At 26.9% G+C, this 17,799-nt stretch overlaps 3 protein-coding genes across 3 annotated transcripts; all 3 read left to right on the forward strand.

The window, feature by feature from the left end:
- The first annotated feature begins 3,986 nt into the window (after window positions 1–3,986).
- LOC135125008 (leucine-rich repeats and immunoglobulin-like domains protein 1) lies at window positions 3,987–5,074 on the forward strand. Its single transcript, XM_064050276.1, has 2 exons — window positions 3,987–4,058; window positions 4,106–5,074. Exons 1-2 carry the CDS (start codon window positions 4,056–4,058, stop codon window positions 5,030–5,032), a joined length of 930 nt encoding a protein of 309 aa, XP_063906346.1. The 5' UTR covers window positions 3,987–4,055; the 3' UTR covers window positions 5,033–5,074.
- Window positions 5,075–5,169: 95 nt separating this feature from the next.
- LOC135125007 (platelet glycoprotein V-like) lies at window positions 5,170–7,136 on the forward strand. Its single transcript, XM_064050275.1, has 2 exons — window positions 5,170–5,246; window positions 5,294–7,136. Exons 1-2 carry the CDS (start codon window positions 5,244–5,246, stop codon window positions 6,245–6,247), a joined length of 957 nt encoding a protein of 318 aa, XP_063906345.1. The 5' UTR covers window positions 5,170–5,243; the 3' UTR covers window positions 6,248–7,136.
- On the forward strand, window positions 6,442–16,667 carry LOC135125519 (leucine-rich repeat-containing G-protein coupled receptor 4-like). The gene is made up of 3 exons (XM_064051179.1): window positions 6,442–7,143; window positions 11,628–12,338; window positions 16,485–16,667. The coding sequence occupies exons 1-3, from the start codon at window positions 6,442–6,444 to the stop codon at window positions 16,665–16,667; spliced, it is 1,596 nt and encodes a 531-aa protein (XP_063907249.1).
- The last annotated feature ends 1,132 nt before the right edge of the window (window positions 16,668–17,799 follow it).

Below are 17,799 nucleotides of genomic sequence, written 5' to 3' on the forward strand. Positions count from 1 at the left end.
ATTTTTCATTTTTTAACTTTAGTTTCTTCAATTTTTTAATTTAACGTCTTCAAAATTTTTAATTTTTCGTTTCTTCAATTTTTCGAATTGCAATTTTTGAATTTTGCAATATTTCTATATTACAATTTTTCATTTTTCGATTTGTTAGTTTCTCAATATTTAGATTTTTAATTTTTTGATTTTTCAATTTTCCGTTTCCTCAATTTTATAATTTTTCTCCAATTTTTAAAACTTCAATCCTTCATTTTTCAATTCTTTGGTTTCCCAATTTTTAAATTTTTCAGTTTTGCAATTTTTGAATTTCCCAATTATCTAATTTTCCGATTTTTTTTAATTTCTAATTTTTGATTTTAGAATATTTCGTTTTTTGGATTTTTGGGTCTCTCAATTTTTTATTTTTCGATTTTTCAATTTTTCCTTTCTTCAACTTCCTGGTTTCCATTTCTAGATTTTTCAAAGTTTTCATATTATACTTTTAAGTTTTTTCATTTTTGATTTTCCAACTTTGGTTTCTTCAATTTTTTAATTTCACGGCTTCCAAATTTTCAATTTTTTGTTTCTTCAATTTTTCGATTGGCAAAGAATTTTACAGTATTTCGATATTACAATTTTTTATTTTTCCATTTCTCAGTTTATCAAGGTTTAATTTTTCGATTTTTCAATTTTTCGTTTCCTCAATTTTTCAGGTATTTGATTTTTATTTTTCATTTTCCCGGTTTTTTAACTTTTATTTTCCAAATTTTAAATCACAATTTTTCGGTTTTTCATTTTTTTATTTTTTCAATGTCTACTTCCATTTTAAAATTTTTCACAATTTTTTAAATCTTCAATCTAGAATTTTTTAATTCCCCGATTTTCCATTTTTTAAATTTTTCATTTAGCAATTTTTAGATTTTCCGATTATCCGATTTTCGGTTTTTTTTTTTATTTTCTAATATTTTGATTTTACAATATTTCGTTTCTGCAGTTTTTCGATTTTAAGGTTCCTCAATTTCTAATTTTTCGATTTTTCAATTTTTGCTTTCTTCAATTTGTCAAACTCGTGATTTCCAAATATTAGAATTTTCAAGATTTTCGTTTTATACTTTAGTTTCTTGAATTTTTTTATTTCACATCTTCCAAATTTTCAATTTTTCGTTTCTTCAAATTTTCAGTTTTACGTCGTTACAATTTTTCATTTTCCGTTTCCTCATTTTCCCGATTTTTTAATTTTTATTTTCTGCATTTGAATTTACTTCTTCATTTTCTTTATTTTTTCAATGTTTCCTTCAATTTTACGATTTTTCGCAATTTTTTAAAGGAATTTTTAATATTTTGATTTTACAATACTTCGTTTTTTCTATTTTGCACTGTTTCGATTTTTAGGTTCCTCAATTTTTAATTTTTCTAATTTTCAATTTTTGATGTCTTCAATTTCTCGCTTTCGTTATTTCCAACTTTTAGATTTTTCAAAGATTTCTCTTTTTGATTTTTCAACTTTAGTTTTTTCAATTTTTTAATTTCACTACTTCCAAATTTTCAATTTTTTGTTTCTTCAATTTTCCGAAGTGCAGGTGTTCAATTTTGCAATATTTTGATATTAGAATTTTTCATTTTTGGATTTTTCAGTTCCTCAAGTTTTAATTTTTCAATTTTTTTTTCAATTTTTCGTTTCCTAAATTTTTCCAGTTTTTGATTTTTAGTTTTCATTTTCTCGTTTTTTTATTTTTATTTTCTCTCAATTTATAATGTTTGGATTATTCGTTTATTCAAATTTTCGTTTCCTCCACTTTTCCAATCTTTAATTTTTAGTTTTCATTTTCCCAATATTTTAATTTTTATTTTCTCGATTTTATATAATAATTTTTCGGTTATTCATTTGCTTAATTTTACCAATGTTTCTTCCGGTTTTATCATTTTTCGTAATTATTGAAATTTTGGATTTCTTATTTGATTTTCAGATTTCTTTAATTTTTAATATTTTGATTTTACAATACTACGTTTTTTTCTATTTTGCAATGTTTCGCTTTTAAGTTCCATTTTTGAATTTTTCCAGTTTGCGATTTCCAATTTTTAGATTTTTCAAAGTTTTCATTTTATATTTTTCAGTTTTTTCATTTTTGATTTTTTCAATTTAGTTTCTTAATTTTTTTAATTGCGCATCTTCCAAATTTTCAATTTTTCGTTTCTTCAATTTTTCGATTTGCAAACAATTTGGAATATTTCTATGTTAAAATTTTCCATTTTTCCATTTCTCAGTGTTTCAAGGTTTCAATTTTTCGATTTTTTCAATTTTCGTTTCCTCAATTTTTCAGGTATTTGATTTTTATTTTTCATTTTCCCGATGTTTTAAGTTTTATTTTCCAAATTTTAAATCACAATTTTTCGGTTTTTCATTTTTTTATTTTTTCAATCGCTACTTCCATTTTAAAATTTTTCGCAATTTTTCAAATCTTCAACCTAACATTTTTTAATTCCCCGATTTTCCAGTTTTTAAATTTTTCAATTTAGCAATTTTTAGGTTTTCCGATTATCCAGTTTTCAGATTTCTTTAATTTTTAATATTTTGATTTTACAATATTTCGTTTTTGCAGTTTTTCGATTTTTAGGTTCCTCAATTTTTGATTTTTTGATTTTTCAATTTTTGCTTTCTTCAATTTGTCAAGTTCTTGATTTCCAAATATTAGATTTTTCAAAATTTTCGTTTCATTCTTTTCAGTTTATTCATTTTTGAATTTTTCACTTTAGTTTGTTCAATTTTTTAATTTCACATCTTTCAAATTTGTTAATTTTTCGATGTTACAATTTTTCATTTTCTGTTTCCTCATTTTCTCGATTTTTTAATTTTTCTTTTCTACATTTGATTTCACTTCTTCATTTTCTTTATTTTTTCAATGTTAATTTCGATTTTATAATTTTTCTCATTTTTTGAATCTTCAACATCTCATTTTTAATTCTTCGTTTTCCCAATTTTAAAATTTTTCAGTTTTGCAGTTTTTTGATTTCTCGATTATCTAATTTTCCGATTTCTTTAATTTTTAATATTTTGATATTACATTATTTCGTTTTTTCGATTTTTAGGTTTCTCAGTTTTTATGTTTCGATTTTTCAATTTTTTCTTTCTTCAATTTTTCAATTTTTTAGATTTTTCAAAGTTTTCATTTTTTGCCTTTCAGTTTATTCGATTTTTGACTTTTTAACTTCACTTTCTTCAATTTTTTAATTTCACTACTTCCAAATTTTCAATTTTTCGTTTCTTCAATTTTTCGATTTGCAATTGTTCAATTTTACAATTTTTCATTTTTGGATTTCTCAGTTTTTCAAGTTTTAATTCTTCGATTCTTCCAGTTTTTCATTATTAATTTTCAGTTTCTCGATTTTTTAATTTTAATTTTTCGTAATTTTTCAAATCTTCAGTATATGATTTTTAGAATTTTTAATATATAATTTTTCAATTCCTCGATTTTCTAGTTTCTAAATTTTTCAATTTAGCAATTTTTTAATTTCCCAATTATCCGATTTTAAGATTTCTTTAATTTTCCATATTTTGAAAGTTTTCTCATTTTTGATTTTTCAATTTTAATTATTTGCAATTTTTTCAAAAATTTGAAAAATCAAAAAATTAAAAATCGTTAAAAATGAAAAATCAAAAACGTGGAGAAACGGAAAATTTCAAAATCGAAAAAGTGGAAAATCGGGAAATTGCAAATCTAAGCACTGAATAAACGAAAAAATAAAACATTGAAAAACCAAAAATCGAGAAACTTTCGAAAAAAAAATTAATGAACCGAAAAATTGGAACGAAGAAAAAGCGAATCGAATCGAAAAATTGGAAAACCAAAAATTTGTAGAATCGAAAAATTGAAAAACCGAAAAATTGAAAACATTTTCTTCAGCATATAAAAAAGTATAAAAACACCCTGTATCTAGGTCTACGATTCGACAAAATGTTCAATATAACTTATCTTTACGGGTTTTTCTCACCCACGATAAATTTAGTGCGATTAGAGAGACCTTTGATAACCCAGCATTGTTTGATAGTCCAGCCACTTATTACCGGAGTAATCGCCTAGAAAATGGTAACATGTCCACTAACCCAACATTTTTAATTACTTGTCCATTTCAGATCAAATTCTTGACTTTGATTGTTACTTTTGCGTGTTTGGTGACTCCCATTGTTAGTCGAACACTATGGGAACCATCAGTGACAGAAATTTCAGCCCCATCGGATGGTACCATAATCCAGCTGAAAGAAGACCAATCCAAAATACAGATCGCCGGTCTAAAAGGCACCCTTGATCGCACATCTCTCTCAAGTCTTGGTAAAGTAACCGAGATTCGAATACTCAAGAATGAAATTCGCCAAATCGAAACCGGGGCACTCTGTCCCTCGGAAAACTTAAAAGTGCTCGAACTGGATCTCAGCGGAAATAAAAACCCCCCAACACTGACCAAAGGTATGTTCAGTGATTGTAACCTAGAAGAACTGTTTTTGAAATTTGACTACAACAACCCCTCCACTATGGATAAAAACGCTTTGGAGGGTTTGCACAACCTCAAAGTTTTGGGAATTGATAGTCTTCGTTTTACACATCTGGAAAAAAATTTTCTCGTGGTGGCTAAAAATCTGACTTCTTTGACACTATCGAATATTCATGTTGCTACTATCGATGAGGATGTTTTTGAGCAGTTCACTGATTTAGAGGCGCTTGAAATTGTTCATAACATCGAACTGGAACACATTCCTCAAGGACTCTTCAACAGATGTGTTAAACTCAAAACTTTGAACTTGAGAGATAACGCAATTAAGAATTTATCGTGGGACGAATTTCAAGGGTTAAGTTCACTGGAGGAACTGAGCCTTGGTGATAATCGCATTGAGAATTTCGATGCTGATAAAATTGCCAAGAATCTCCCCAAATTAAAAACACTGTCAGTGGAGATAAATGCCGCAGGGTGTGAAAAAGAGGAACAATTTGTACGTACTTTAAAGTCCAAGTTTGACAGATCCATTAATGTTAGTTCAAATAAAAATTATTTCTTGTGTAACTAAAATTCTTTTAGCTAAAGATAAATAATTAAATACTTGCACAAAGACTTTGTTTTTGTACCCTTGACAGTCTGATAAAATGAACAACGTCCTCGGGGTTCTAACCAAAGATAATAACAATCACGTGCAACAAATATTTTGTTTTTGGAACTCACTAGATAACCTTCTTATTTCGCATAACTCGTAGTCCAAGTTCGATTTGTGAAACGACAAGATGGTGCCCCTCCACTCTTCTTAAGCTATAACCTAACTTTATATTTTTAGACGACACACTTTCTCTTTCTTCTAATCTGTGCTTCGTTTGCTTTGAAAACCTGCCAGTGTCGGAACCTTTGGAGCGCAGATCTGCCGGAAATCAGAAACGTGTCTTTAGAAAAAGGAAAACCAATCCAAATAGAAAGCCCTCACACTCAAATACAGGTCTGCGAGCTCAACGGTACCATCTACTCCGACACCTTGTCACAGCTTGGAAACGTCACAGAACTTCGTATTTGTCGCAGCAACATCGAAAAAATAGAACCAGGTGCTTTATGTTCGTCGCAATTAAAAACACTAGAGCTGGATTTCTACACTCAGTCGCAACCACCCACACTGAGTAAAGAAGTTTTCGATAATTGCGACATAGAAGAACTGATTTTGAGGTTCGGTGAAGATAGTACTATTTACAAGATTGATGACGACGCTCTGGGGAATCTTACCAATTTGAAAAAACTATATCTACAAGGGTACAATTTAGAACACGTTGAGAAAAACTTTTTGAAACTACCACACAACGAGTTGACAGTTTTAGAGTTTTCTCTTTGTAACATACACCAAATTGATAGTGACGTGTTCGAGGATTTGAAAGATTTGGAGTCGATTGCGATCGTGCATAATCGAGAGTTGAAAAGTCTTCCAAAAGATTTGTTTAAAAACAATTCGAAGTTGAAAACGCTTACTCTGCGAAGCAATGCAATCGAGAATGTGACTTGGGACGAGTTTGAAGGACTAGCGAATCTAGAAACGTTAACTATGTCTGAAAACAGGATTAATCAGTTTGATGCTGACAAAATTGCAACAAATTTGCCTAACTTGAAGTACCTTAATATTGATCTCAATCCACCACCTTGCAAGCAAAAAGAAGCATTTGTCAATGAGTTGAAGACCAAGTTGACAAATGTTGACGTGACTTATAAGTTCGATCCTGGTTATTACGACTCGTGCGAAGACGAAATTTAAACGAATTAACACAACATAAATCAAACGTTTCCTACAATTATTATTATTAAATAAAAAATCTTCACGCAAACACAAACAATTCACTGATTATTTAGAGAAAGGTCATGACACTGTTCTTTGATTATTCAAATCCAATTTAGTTCAGAAATAACACTGTTATCAGACACTATTTAATTTGTTACAAGTCAGCAATAATGAATTTTCCGACGTTCCTCGCCTTTTTTTTGTTTCACCCGTTTCCAAATTCGGCCGCCAAAATTTATCAAAACGCCACAGAGCTATACATCAGTGGATTGACAGGCACTTTTAAGTACGAAACCCTGTCGGACTTCGCCGATGTGAGTAAGCTCAAAATTTTTGACAATCGTGTTACGAAAATCGAACCTGGGGCTGTTTGCTCGTCTCCTAGTGTCAAAAGTGTCGAGCTGAACTTTGCCGGGAATTCTGAGGCTCCCACTTTGACTAACGATGTCTTCAGGTTGTGCCAATTCCAACTACAGCAGTTGTTCATTAGGCTAGATTTCGACAATCCTTCTCAAATCGATAAAGAAGCTTTGAGAGATTTGAATTTACGTGAGTTGAGTCTCCAGTGTCACAAAGTAGGAATTCTAGATCAAGATTTTTTAACTTTGAACACTTTGAATTTAACACGACTGGTGTTATCGAACTGCTATATCCACAAAATCGATAGACATTTCTTCAGTCGAATGGAGAAGTTAGAAGAGGTTGAAATTAGTTACAATAGAAACTTGACTCATTTACCGAAGAACTTGTTTATTAAAACACCAAATCTGAAGAGGTTGTTTCTACAGCACAACAGTATTAGAGAACTGGAATGGGATGAGTTCGCCGGACTCAATTTTCTCCAAGAATTAGATCTGTCAGGAAACAGGCTGGCAATTTTTGACGCAAGAAACATATCAGAGAATTTGCCAAGCTTGAGACGGCTTTTTCATCTTCTTTATTTTTTCAATGTTTATTTGGATTTAATAATTTTTCTCAATTTTGTAAATAATCTTCAACCTCTCACTTTTCAATTCTTCGGTTTTCCAACTTTTAAATTTTTCAGTCTTGCAAATTTTGGATTTCTCAAATATCTAATTGTCCGATTTCTTTAATTTTTATTATTTTGATTTTACAATTTTTCGTTTTTTCCATTTTTAGGTTTCTCAATTTTTAATTTTTCGATTTTTCAATTTTTTCTTTTTTCAATTTTTCAAGTTTGTGATTTTCAATTTTTGGATTTTTCAAAGTTTTCGTTTTATACTTTTCAGTTTATCCATTTTTCATTTTTTAACTTTAGTGTCTTCAATTTTTTAATTTCACGTTTTCAAAATTTTCAATTTTCCGTTTCTTCAATTTTTCGATTTGCAATTTTTGAATTTTGCAATATTTCGATATTACAATTTTTCATTTTTCGATTTGTTAGTTTCTCAATATTTAGATTTTCAATTTTTTGATTTTTCAATTTTCCGTTTCCTCAATTTTCCAAATTTTTTATTTTTAAGTATTTTTCATTTTCCAAATTTTTTAGTTATTATTTTCTCGATTTCATATCACAATTTTTCGCTTTTCATTTTCTTTATTTTTTCAATGTTTATTTAAATCTTGTAATTTTTCTCAAATTTTTAAAACTTCAGTCCTTCATTATTCAATTTTTTGGTTTCCCAATTTTTAAATTTTTCAGTTTTGCAATTTTTGGATTTCTCGAATATCTAATTTTACGATTTTTTAAAATTTTTAATATTTTGATTTTAGAATATTTCGTTTTTTGGATTTTTGGGTCTCTCAATTTTTTATTTTTCGATTTTTCAATTTTTCCTTTCTTCAACTTCATGGTTTCCATTTTTAGATTTTTCAAAGTTTTCATGTTATACTTTTAAGTTTTTTCATTTTTGATTTTCCAACTTAGGATTCTTCAATTTTTTATTTTCACGGCTTCCAAATTTTCAATTTTTCGTTTCTTCAATTTTTCGATTGGCAAACAATTTTGCAGTATTTCGATATTACAATTTTTTATTTTTCTCAGTTTCTTAAGGTTTAATTTTTCGATTTTTCAATTTTTCGTTTCCTCAATTTTTCAGGTATTTGATTTTTATTTTTCATTTGCCCGGTTTTTTAACTTTTATTTTCCAAATTTTAAATCACAAATTTTCGATTTTTCATTTTTTAATTTTTTAATGTCTACTTCCATTTTAAAATTTTTCGCAATTTTTCAAATCTTCAATCTAGAATTTTTTAATTCCCCGATTTTCCAGTTTTAAAATTTTTCAATTTAGCAATTTTTAGATTTTTCGATTATCCGATTTTCTGGTTTCTTTTTAATTTTTAATATTTTGATTTTACAATATTTCGTTTTTGCAGTTTTTCGATTTTAAGGTTCCTGAATTTTTAATTTTACGATTTTTCAATTTTTGCTTTCTTCAATTTGTCAAATTTGAGGTTTCCAAATAAGTGTTAGATTATTCAAGATTTTCGTTTTATACTTTAGTTTCTTCAATTTTTTAATTTCACATCTTCCAAATTTTCAATTTTTCGTTTCTTGAAATTTTCAGTTTTACAATATTTCGTTGTTACAATTTTTCATTTTCCGTTTCCTCATTTTCCCGATTTTTTAATTTTTATTTTCTGCATTTGAATTCACTTCTTCATTTTCTTTATTTTTTCAATGTTTTCTTCAATTTTATTATTTTTCGCAATTTTTCAAAGTTATTTTTAATATTTTGATTTTACAATACTTCGTTTTTTCTATTTTGCACTGTTTCGACTTTTGGGTTCCTCAATTTTTAATTTTTCCAATTTTCAATTTTTGATGTCTTCAATTTCTGGCGTTCGTCATTTCCAACTTTTAGATTTTTCAAAGTTTTCTTTTTTTGATTTTTCAACTTTAGTTTCTTCAATTTTTTAATTTCACTACTTCCAAATTTTCAATTTTTTGTTTCTTCAATTTTCCGAAGTGCAGGTGTTCAATTTTGCAATATTTTAATACTAGAATTTTTCATTTTTGGATTTTTCAGTTTCTCAAGTTTTAATTTTTCAATTTTTTTTTCAATTTTTCGTTTCCTAAATTTTTCCAATTTTTGATTTTTAGTTTTCATTTTCCCGATATTTTAATTTTTATTTTCTCGATTTTATATAATAATTTTTGGGTTATTCATTCGCTTAATTTTACCACTGTTTCTTCCGATTTTATCATTTTTCGTAATTTTTGAAATTTTGGATTTCTTATTTGATTTTCAGATTTCTTTAATGTTTAATATTTTGATTTTACAATACTTCGTTTTTTCTATTTTGCAATGTTTCGCTTGTAAATTCCATTTTTCGATATTACAATTTTTCATTTTTTCATTTCTCAGTTTCTCAAGGTTTAATTTTTCGATTTTTCAATTTTTCATTTCCTCAATTTTTCAGGTATTTGATATTTATTTTTCATTTTCCCGATTTTTTAAGTTTTATTTTCCAAATTTTAAATCACAATTTTTCGGTTTTTCATTTTTTTATTTTTTCAATGGCTACTTCCATTTTAAAATTTTTCGCAATTTTTCAAATCTTCAACCCAACATTTTTTTATTCCCCGATTTTCCAGTTTTTAAATTTTTCAATTTAGCAATTTTTAGATTTTCCGATTATCCAATTTTCCGATTTATTTAATTTTTAATATTTTGATTTTACAATATTTCGTTTTTGCAGTTTTTCGATTTTTAGGTTCCTCAATTTTTAATTTTTTGATTTTTCAATTTTTGCTTTCTTCAATTTATCAAGTTCGTGATTTCCAAATATTAGATTTTTCAAAATTTTCGTTTCATTCTTTTCAGTTTATTCATTTTTGAATTTTTCACTTTAGTTTGTTTAATTTTTTAATTTCACATCTTTCAAATTTGTTAATTTTTCGATGTTACAATTTTTCATTTTCTGTTTCCTCATTTTCTCGATTTTTTAATTTTTATTTTCTACATTTGATTTCACTTCTTTCATTTTCTTTTTCAATGTTAATTTCGATTTTATAATTTTTCTCATTTTTTGAATCTTCAACATCTCATTTTTAATTCTTCGTTTTCCCAATTTTAAAATTTTTCAGTTTTGCAATTTTTTGATTTCTCGATTATCTAATTTTCCGATTTCTTTAATTTTTAATATTTTGATTTTACATTATTTCGTTTTTTCGATTTTTAGGTTTCTCAGTTTTTATTTTTCGATTTTTCAATTTTTTCTTTCTTCAATTTTTCAATTTTTTAGATTTTTCAAAGTTTTCATTTTTTGCCTTTCAGTTTATTCGATTTTTGACTTTTTAACTTCACTTTCTTCAATTTTTTAATTTCACTACTTCCAAATTTTCAATTTTTCGTTTCTTCAATTTTTCGATTTGCAATTGTTCAATTTTACAATTTTTCATTTTTTGATTTCTCAGTTTTTCAAGTTTTAATTCTTCGATTCTTCCAGTTTTTCATTATTAATTTTCAGTTTCTCGATTTTTTAATTTTAATTTTTCGTAATTTTTCAAATCTTCAGTATATGATTTTTAGAATTTTTATTATATAATTTTTCAATTCCTCGGTTTTTTAGTTTCTAAATTTTTCAATTTAGCAATTTTTTAATTTCCCAATTGTCCGATTTTAAGATTTCTTTAATTTTCCATATTTTGAAAGTTTTCTCATTTTTGATTTTTCAATTTTAATTATTTGCAATTTTTTCAAAAATTTGAAAAATCAAAAAATTAAAAATCGTTAAAAATGAAAAATCAAAAACGTGGAGAAACGGAAAATTTCAAAATCGAAAAAGTGGAAAATCGGGAAATTGCAAATCTAAGCACTGAATAAACGAAAAAATGAAACATTGAAAAACCAAAAATCGAGAAACTTTCGAAAAAAAATTAATGAACCGAAAAATTGGAACGACAAAAAAAACGAATCGAATGGAAAAATTGGAAAACCAAAAATTTGTAGAATCGAAAAATTGAAAAACCGAAAAATTGAAAAGATTTTCTTCAGAATATAAAAAACAGGATTAATCAGTTTGATGCTGACAAAATTGCCACAAATTTGCCATACTTGAAATTCCTTCATATTGATCTCAATCCACCAACTTGCAAGCAAAAAGAAGCATTTGTCAACGAGTTAAAGACCAAGTTGACAAATGTTGACGTGACTTATAAGTTCGATCCTGGTTATTACGACTCGTGCGAAGAAGAAATTTAAACGAATTGACACAACATAAATCAAACGTTTCCTACAATTATTATTATTAAATAAAAAATCTTCACGCAAACACAAACAATTCACTGATTATTTAGAGAAAGGTCATGACACTGTTCTTTGATTATTCAAATCCAATTTAGTTCAGAAATAACACTGTTATCAGACACTATTTAATTTGTTACAAGTCAGCAATAATGAATTTTCCGACGTTCCTCGCCTTTTTTTTGTTTCACCCGTTTCCAAATTCGGCCGCCAAAGTTTATCAAAACGCCACAGAGCTATACATCAGTGGATTGACAGGCACTTTTAAGTACGAAACCCTGTCGGACTTCGCCGATGTGAGTAAGCTCAAAATTTTTGACAATCGTGTTACGAAAATCGAACCTGGGGCTGTTTGCTCGTCTCCTAGTGTCAAAAGTGTCGAGCTGAACTTTGCCGGGAATTCTGAGGCACCCACTTTGACTAACGACGTCTTCAGGTTGTGCCAATTCCAACTACAACAGTTGTTCATTAGGCTAGATTTCGACAATCCTTCTCAAATCGATAAAGAAGCTTTGAGAGATTTGAATTTACGTGAGTTGAGTCTCCAGTGTCACAAAGTAGGGATTCTAGATCAAGATTTTTTAACTTTGAACAGTTTGAATTTAACACGACTGGTGTTATCGAACTGCTATATACACAAAATCGATAGACATTTCTTCAGTCGAATGGAGAAGTTAGAAGAGGTTGAAATTAGTTACAATAGAAACTTGACTCATTTACCGAAGAACGTGTTTATTAAAACACCAAATCTGAAGAGGTTGTTTCTACAGTACAACAGAATTAGAGAGCTGGAATGGGATGAGTTCGCCGGACTCAATTTTCTCCAAGAATTAGATCTGTCAGGAAACAGGCTGGCATTTTTTGACGCAAGAAACATATCAGAGGATTTGCCAAACTTGAGACGGCTTTTTCATCTTCTTTATTTTTTCAATGTTTATTTGGATTTTATCATTTTTCTCAATTTTGTAAATAATCTTCAACATCTCACTTTTCAAATCTTCGGTTTTCCAACTTTAAAATTTTTCAGTCTTGCAAATTTTGGATTTCTCAGATATCTAATTGTCCGATTTCTTTAATTTTTAATATTTTGATTGTACAATTTTCGTTCTATCCATTTTTAGGTTTCTCAATTTTTAATTTTTCGATTTTTCAATTTTTTCTTTTTTCAGTTTTTCAAGTTCGTGATTTTCAATTTTTGGATTTTTCAAAGTTTTCATTTTATACTTTTCAGTTCTTTCATTTTTCATTTTTTAACTTTAGTTTCTTCAATTTTTTAATTTCACGTCTTCAAAATTTTCGATTTTTCGATTTGCAATTTTTGAATTTTGCAATATTTCGATATTACAATTTTTCATTTTTCAATTTGTTAGTTTCTCAATATTTAGATTTTCAATTTTTTGATTTTTCAATTTTCCGTTTCCTCAATTTTATAATTTTTCTCCAATTTTTAAAACTTCAATCCTTCATTCCGTTTCCTCAATTTTCCAAATTTTTTATTTTTAAGCATTTTTCATTTTCCAAATTTTTTATTTATTATTTTCTCGATTTCATATCACAATTTTTCGCTTTTCATTTTCTTTATTTTTTCAATGTTTATTTGAATCTTGTGATTTTTCTCAAATTTTTAAAACTTTAATCCTTCATTATTCAATTCTTTGGTTTCCCAATTTTTAAATTTTTCAGTTTTGCAATTTTTAGATTTCTCGAATATCTAATTTTACGATTTTTTTAAATTTTTAATATTTTGATTTTAGAATATTTCGTTTTTTGGATTTTTGGGTCTCTCAATTTTTTATTTTTCGATTTTTCAATTTTTCCTTTCTTCAACTTCATGGTTTCCATTTTTAGATTTTTCAAAGTTTTCATGTTATACTTTTAAGTTTTTTCATTTTTGATTTTCCAACTTAGGATTCTTCAATTTTTTATTTTCACGGCTTCCAAATTTTCAATTTTTCGTTTCTTCAATTTTTCGATTGGCAAACAATTTTGCAGTATTTCGATATTACAATTTTTTATTTTTCTCAGTTTCTTAAGGTTTAATTTTTCGATTTTTCAATTTTTCGTTTCCTCAATTTTTCAGGTATTTGATTTTTATTTTTCATTTGCCCGGTTTTTTAACTTTTATTTTCCAAATTTTAAATCACAAATTTTCGATTTTTCATTTTTTAATGTCTACTTCCATTTTAAAATTTTTCGCAATTTTTCAAATCTTCAATCTAGAATTTTTTAATTCCCCGATTTTCCAGTTTTAAAATTTTTCAATTTAGCAATTTTTAGATTGTTCGATTATCCGATTTTCTGGTTTCTTTTTAATTTTTAATATTTTGAGTTTACAATATTTCGTTTTTGCAGTTTTTCGATTTTAAGGTTCCTGAATTTTTAATTTTACGATTTTTCAATTTTTGCTTTCTTCAATTTGTCAAATTTGAGGTTTCCAAATATTAGATTTTTCAAGATTTTCGTTTTATACTTTAGTCTCTTCAATTTTTTAATTTCACATCTTCCAAATTTTCAATTTTTCGTTTCTTGAAATTTTCAGTTTTACAATATTTCGTTGTTACAATTTTTCATTTTCCGTTTCCTCATTTTCCCGATTTTTTAATTTTTATTTTCTGCATTTGAATTCACTTCTTCATTTTCTTTATTTTTTCAATGTTTCCTTCAATTTTATTATTTTTCGCAATTTTTCAAAGTTATTTTTAATATTTTGATTTTACAATACTTCGTTTTTTCTATTTTGCACTGCTTCGACTTTTGGGTTCCTCAATTTTTAATTTTTCCAATTTTCAATTTTTGATGTCTTCAATTTCTGGCGTTCGTCACTTCCAACTTCTAGATTTTTCAAAGTTTTCTTTTTTTGATTTTTCAACTTTAGTTTCTTCAATTTTTTAATTTCACTACTTCCAAATTTTCAATTTTTTGTTTCTTCAATTTTCCGAAGTGCAGGTGTTCAATTTTGCAATATTTTAATATTAGAATTTTTCATTTTTGGATTTTTCAGTTTCTCAAGTTTTAATTTTTCATTTTTTTTTTAAATTTTTCGTTTCCTAAATTTTTCCAATTTTTGATTTTTAGTTTTCATTTTCCCGATATTTTAATTTTTATTGTCTCGATTTTATATCATAATTTTTGGGTTATTCATTCGCTTAATTTTACCACTGTTTCTTCCGATTTTATCATTTTTCGTAATTTTTGAAATTTTGGATTTCTTATTTGATTTTCAGATTTCTTTAATGTTTAATATTTTGATTTTACAATACTTCGTTTTTTCTATTTTGCGATGTTTCGCTTGTAAATTCCATTTTTCGATATTACAATTTTTCATTTTTTCGTTTCTCAGTTTCTCAAGGTTTAATTTTTCGATTTTTCAAATTTTCATTTCCTCAATTTTTCAGGTATTTGATATTTATTTTTCATTTTCCCGATATTTTAAGTTTTATTTTCCAAATTTTAAATCACAATTTTTCGGTTTTTCATTTTTTTATTTTTTCAATGGCTACTTCCATTTTAAAATTTTTCGCAATTTTTCAAATCTTCAACCTAACATTTTTTAATTCCCCGATTTTCCAGTTTTTAAATTTTTCAATTTAGCAATTTTCAGATTTTCCGATTATCCAGCTTTCCGATTTCTTTAATTTTTAATATTTTGATTTTACAATATTTCGTTTTTGCAGTTTTTCGATTTTTAGGTTCCTCAATTTTTAATTTTTTGATTTTTCAATTTTTGCTTTCTTCAATTTATCAAGTTCGTGATTTCCAAATATTAGATTTTTCAAAATTTTCGTTTCATTTTTTTCAGTTTATTCATTTTTGAATTTTTCACTTTAGTTTGTTTAATTTTTTAATTTCACATCTTTCAAATTTGTTAATTTTTCGATGTTACAATTTTTCATTTTCTGTTTCCTCATTTTCTCGATTGTTTAATTTTTATTTTCTACATTTGATTTCACTTCTTCATTTTCTTTATTTTTTCAATGTTAATTTCGATTTTATAATTTTTCTCATTTTTTGAATCTTCAACATCTCATTTTTAATTCTTCGTTTTCCCAATTTTAAAATTTTTCAGTTTTGCAATTTTTTGATTTCTCGATTATCTAATTTTCCGATTTCTTTAATTTTTAATATTTTGATATTACATTATTTCGTTTTTTCGATTTTTAGGTTTCTCAGTTTTTATTTTCCGATTTTTCAATTTTTTCTTTCTTCAATTTTTCAATTTTTTAGATTTTTCAAAGTTTTCATTTTTTGCCTTTCAGTTTATTCGATTTTTGACTTTTTAACTTCACTTTCTTCAATTTTTTAATTTCGCTACTTCCAAATATTCAATTTTTCGTTTCTTCAATTTTTCGATTAGCAATTGTTCAATTTTACAATTTTTCATTTTTTGATTTCTCAGTTTTTCAAGTTTTAATTCTTCGATTCTTCCAGTTTTTCATTATTAATTTTCAGTTTCTCGATTTTTTAATTTTAATTTTTCGTAATTTTTCAAATCTTCAGTATATGATTTTTAGAATTTTTAATATATAATTTTTCAATTCCTCGGTTTTCTAGTTTCTAAATTTTTCAATTTAGCAATTTTTTAATTTCCCAATTGTCCGATTTTAAGATTTCTTTAATTTTCCATATTTTGAAAGTTTTCTCATTTTTGATTTTTCAATTTTAATTATTTGCAATTTTTTCAAAAATTTGAAAAATCAAAAAATTAAAAATCGTTAAAAATGAAAAATCAAAAACGTGGAGAAACGGAAAATTTCAAAATCGAAAAAGTGGAAAATCGGGAAATTGCAAATCTAAGCACTGAATAAACGAAAAAATGAAACATTGAAAAACCAAAAATCGAGAAACTTTCGAAAAAAAATTAATGAACCGAAAAATTGGAACGACAAAAAAAACGAATCGAATGGAAAAATTGGAAAACCAAAAATTTGTAGAATCGAAAAATTGAAAAACCGAAAAATTGAAAAGATTTTCTTCAGAATATAAAAAACAGGATTAATCAGTTTGATGCTGACAAAATTGCCACAAATTTGCCATACTTGAAATTCCTTCATATTGATCTCAATCCACCAACTTGCAAGCAAAAAGAAGCATTTGTCAACGAGTTGAAGACCAATTTGACAAATGTTGACGTGACTTATAAGTTCGATCCTGGTTATTACGACTCGTGCGAAGAAGAAATTTAAACGAATTAACACAACATAAATAAAACGTTTCCTACAATTATTATTATTAAATAAAAAATCTTCACGCAAACACAAACAATTCACTGATTATTTAGAGAAAGGTCATGACACTGTTCTTTGATTATTCAAATCCAATTTAGTTCAGAAATAACACTGTTATCAGACACTATTTAATTTGTTACAAGTCAGCAATAATGAATTTTTCGACGTTCCTCGCCTTTTTTTTGTTTCACCCGTTTCCAAATTCGGCCGCCAAAATTTATCAAAACGCCACAGAGCTATACATCAGTGGATTGACAGGCACTTTTAAGTACGAAACCCTGTCGGACTTCGCCGATGTGAGTAAGCTCAAAATTTTTGACAATCGTGTTACGAAAATCGGACCTGGTGCTGTTTGCTCGTCTCCTAGTGTCAAAAGTGTCGAGCTGAACTTTGCCGGGAATTCTGAGGCACCCACTTTGACTAACGACGTCTTCAGGTTGTGCCAATTCCAACTACAACAGTTGTTCATTAGGCTAGATTTCGACAATCCTTCTCAAATCGATAAAGAAGCTTTGAGAGATTTGAATTTACGTGAGTTGAGTCACCAGTGTCACAAAGTAGGGATTCTAGATCAAGATTTTTTAACTTTGAACACTTTGAATTTAACACGACTGCTGTTATCGAACTGCTATGTCCACAAAATCGATAGACATTTCTTCAGTCGAATGGAGAAATTAGAAGAGGTTGAAATTAGTTACAATAGAAACTTGACTCATTTACCGAAGAACGTGTTTATTAAAACACCAAATCTGAAGAGGTTGTTTCTACAGTACAACAGAATTAGAGAGCTGGAATGGGATGAGTTCGCCGGACTCAATTTTCTCCAAGAATTAGATCTGTCAGGAAACAGGCTGGCATTTTTTGACGCAAGAAACATATCAGAGGATTTGCCAAACTTGAGACGGCTTTTTCATCTTCTTTATTTTTTCAATGTTTATTTGGATTTTATCATTTTTCTCAATTTTGTAAATAATCTTCAACATCTCACTTTTCAAATCTTCGGTTTTCCAACTTTAAAATTTTTCACTCTTGCAAATTTTGGATTTCTCAGATATCTAATTGTCCGATTTCTTTAATTTTTAATATTTTG

The sequence above is a fragment of the Zophobas morio genome, unplaced genomic scaffold, assembly GCF_036711695.1.
Source record: "Zophobas morio isolate AGI-343-1 ecotype UQ-CSIRO unplaced genomic scaffold, CSIRO_AGI_Zmor_V1 ptg000008l, whole genome shotgun sequence".
NCBI classification, from domain to species: domain Eukaryota; kingdom Metazoa; phylum Arthropoda; class Insecta; order Coleoptera; family Tenebrionidae; genus Zophobas; species Zophobas morio.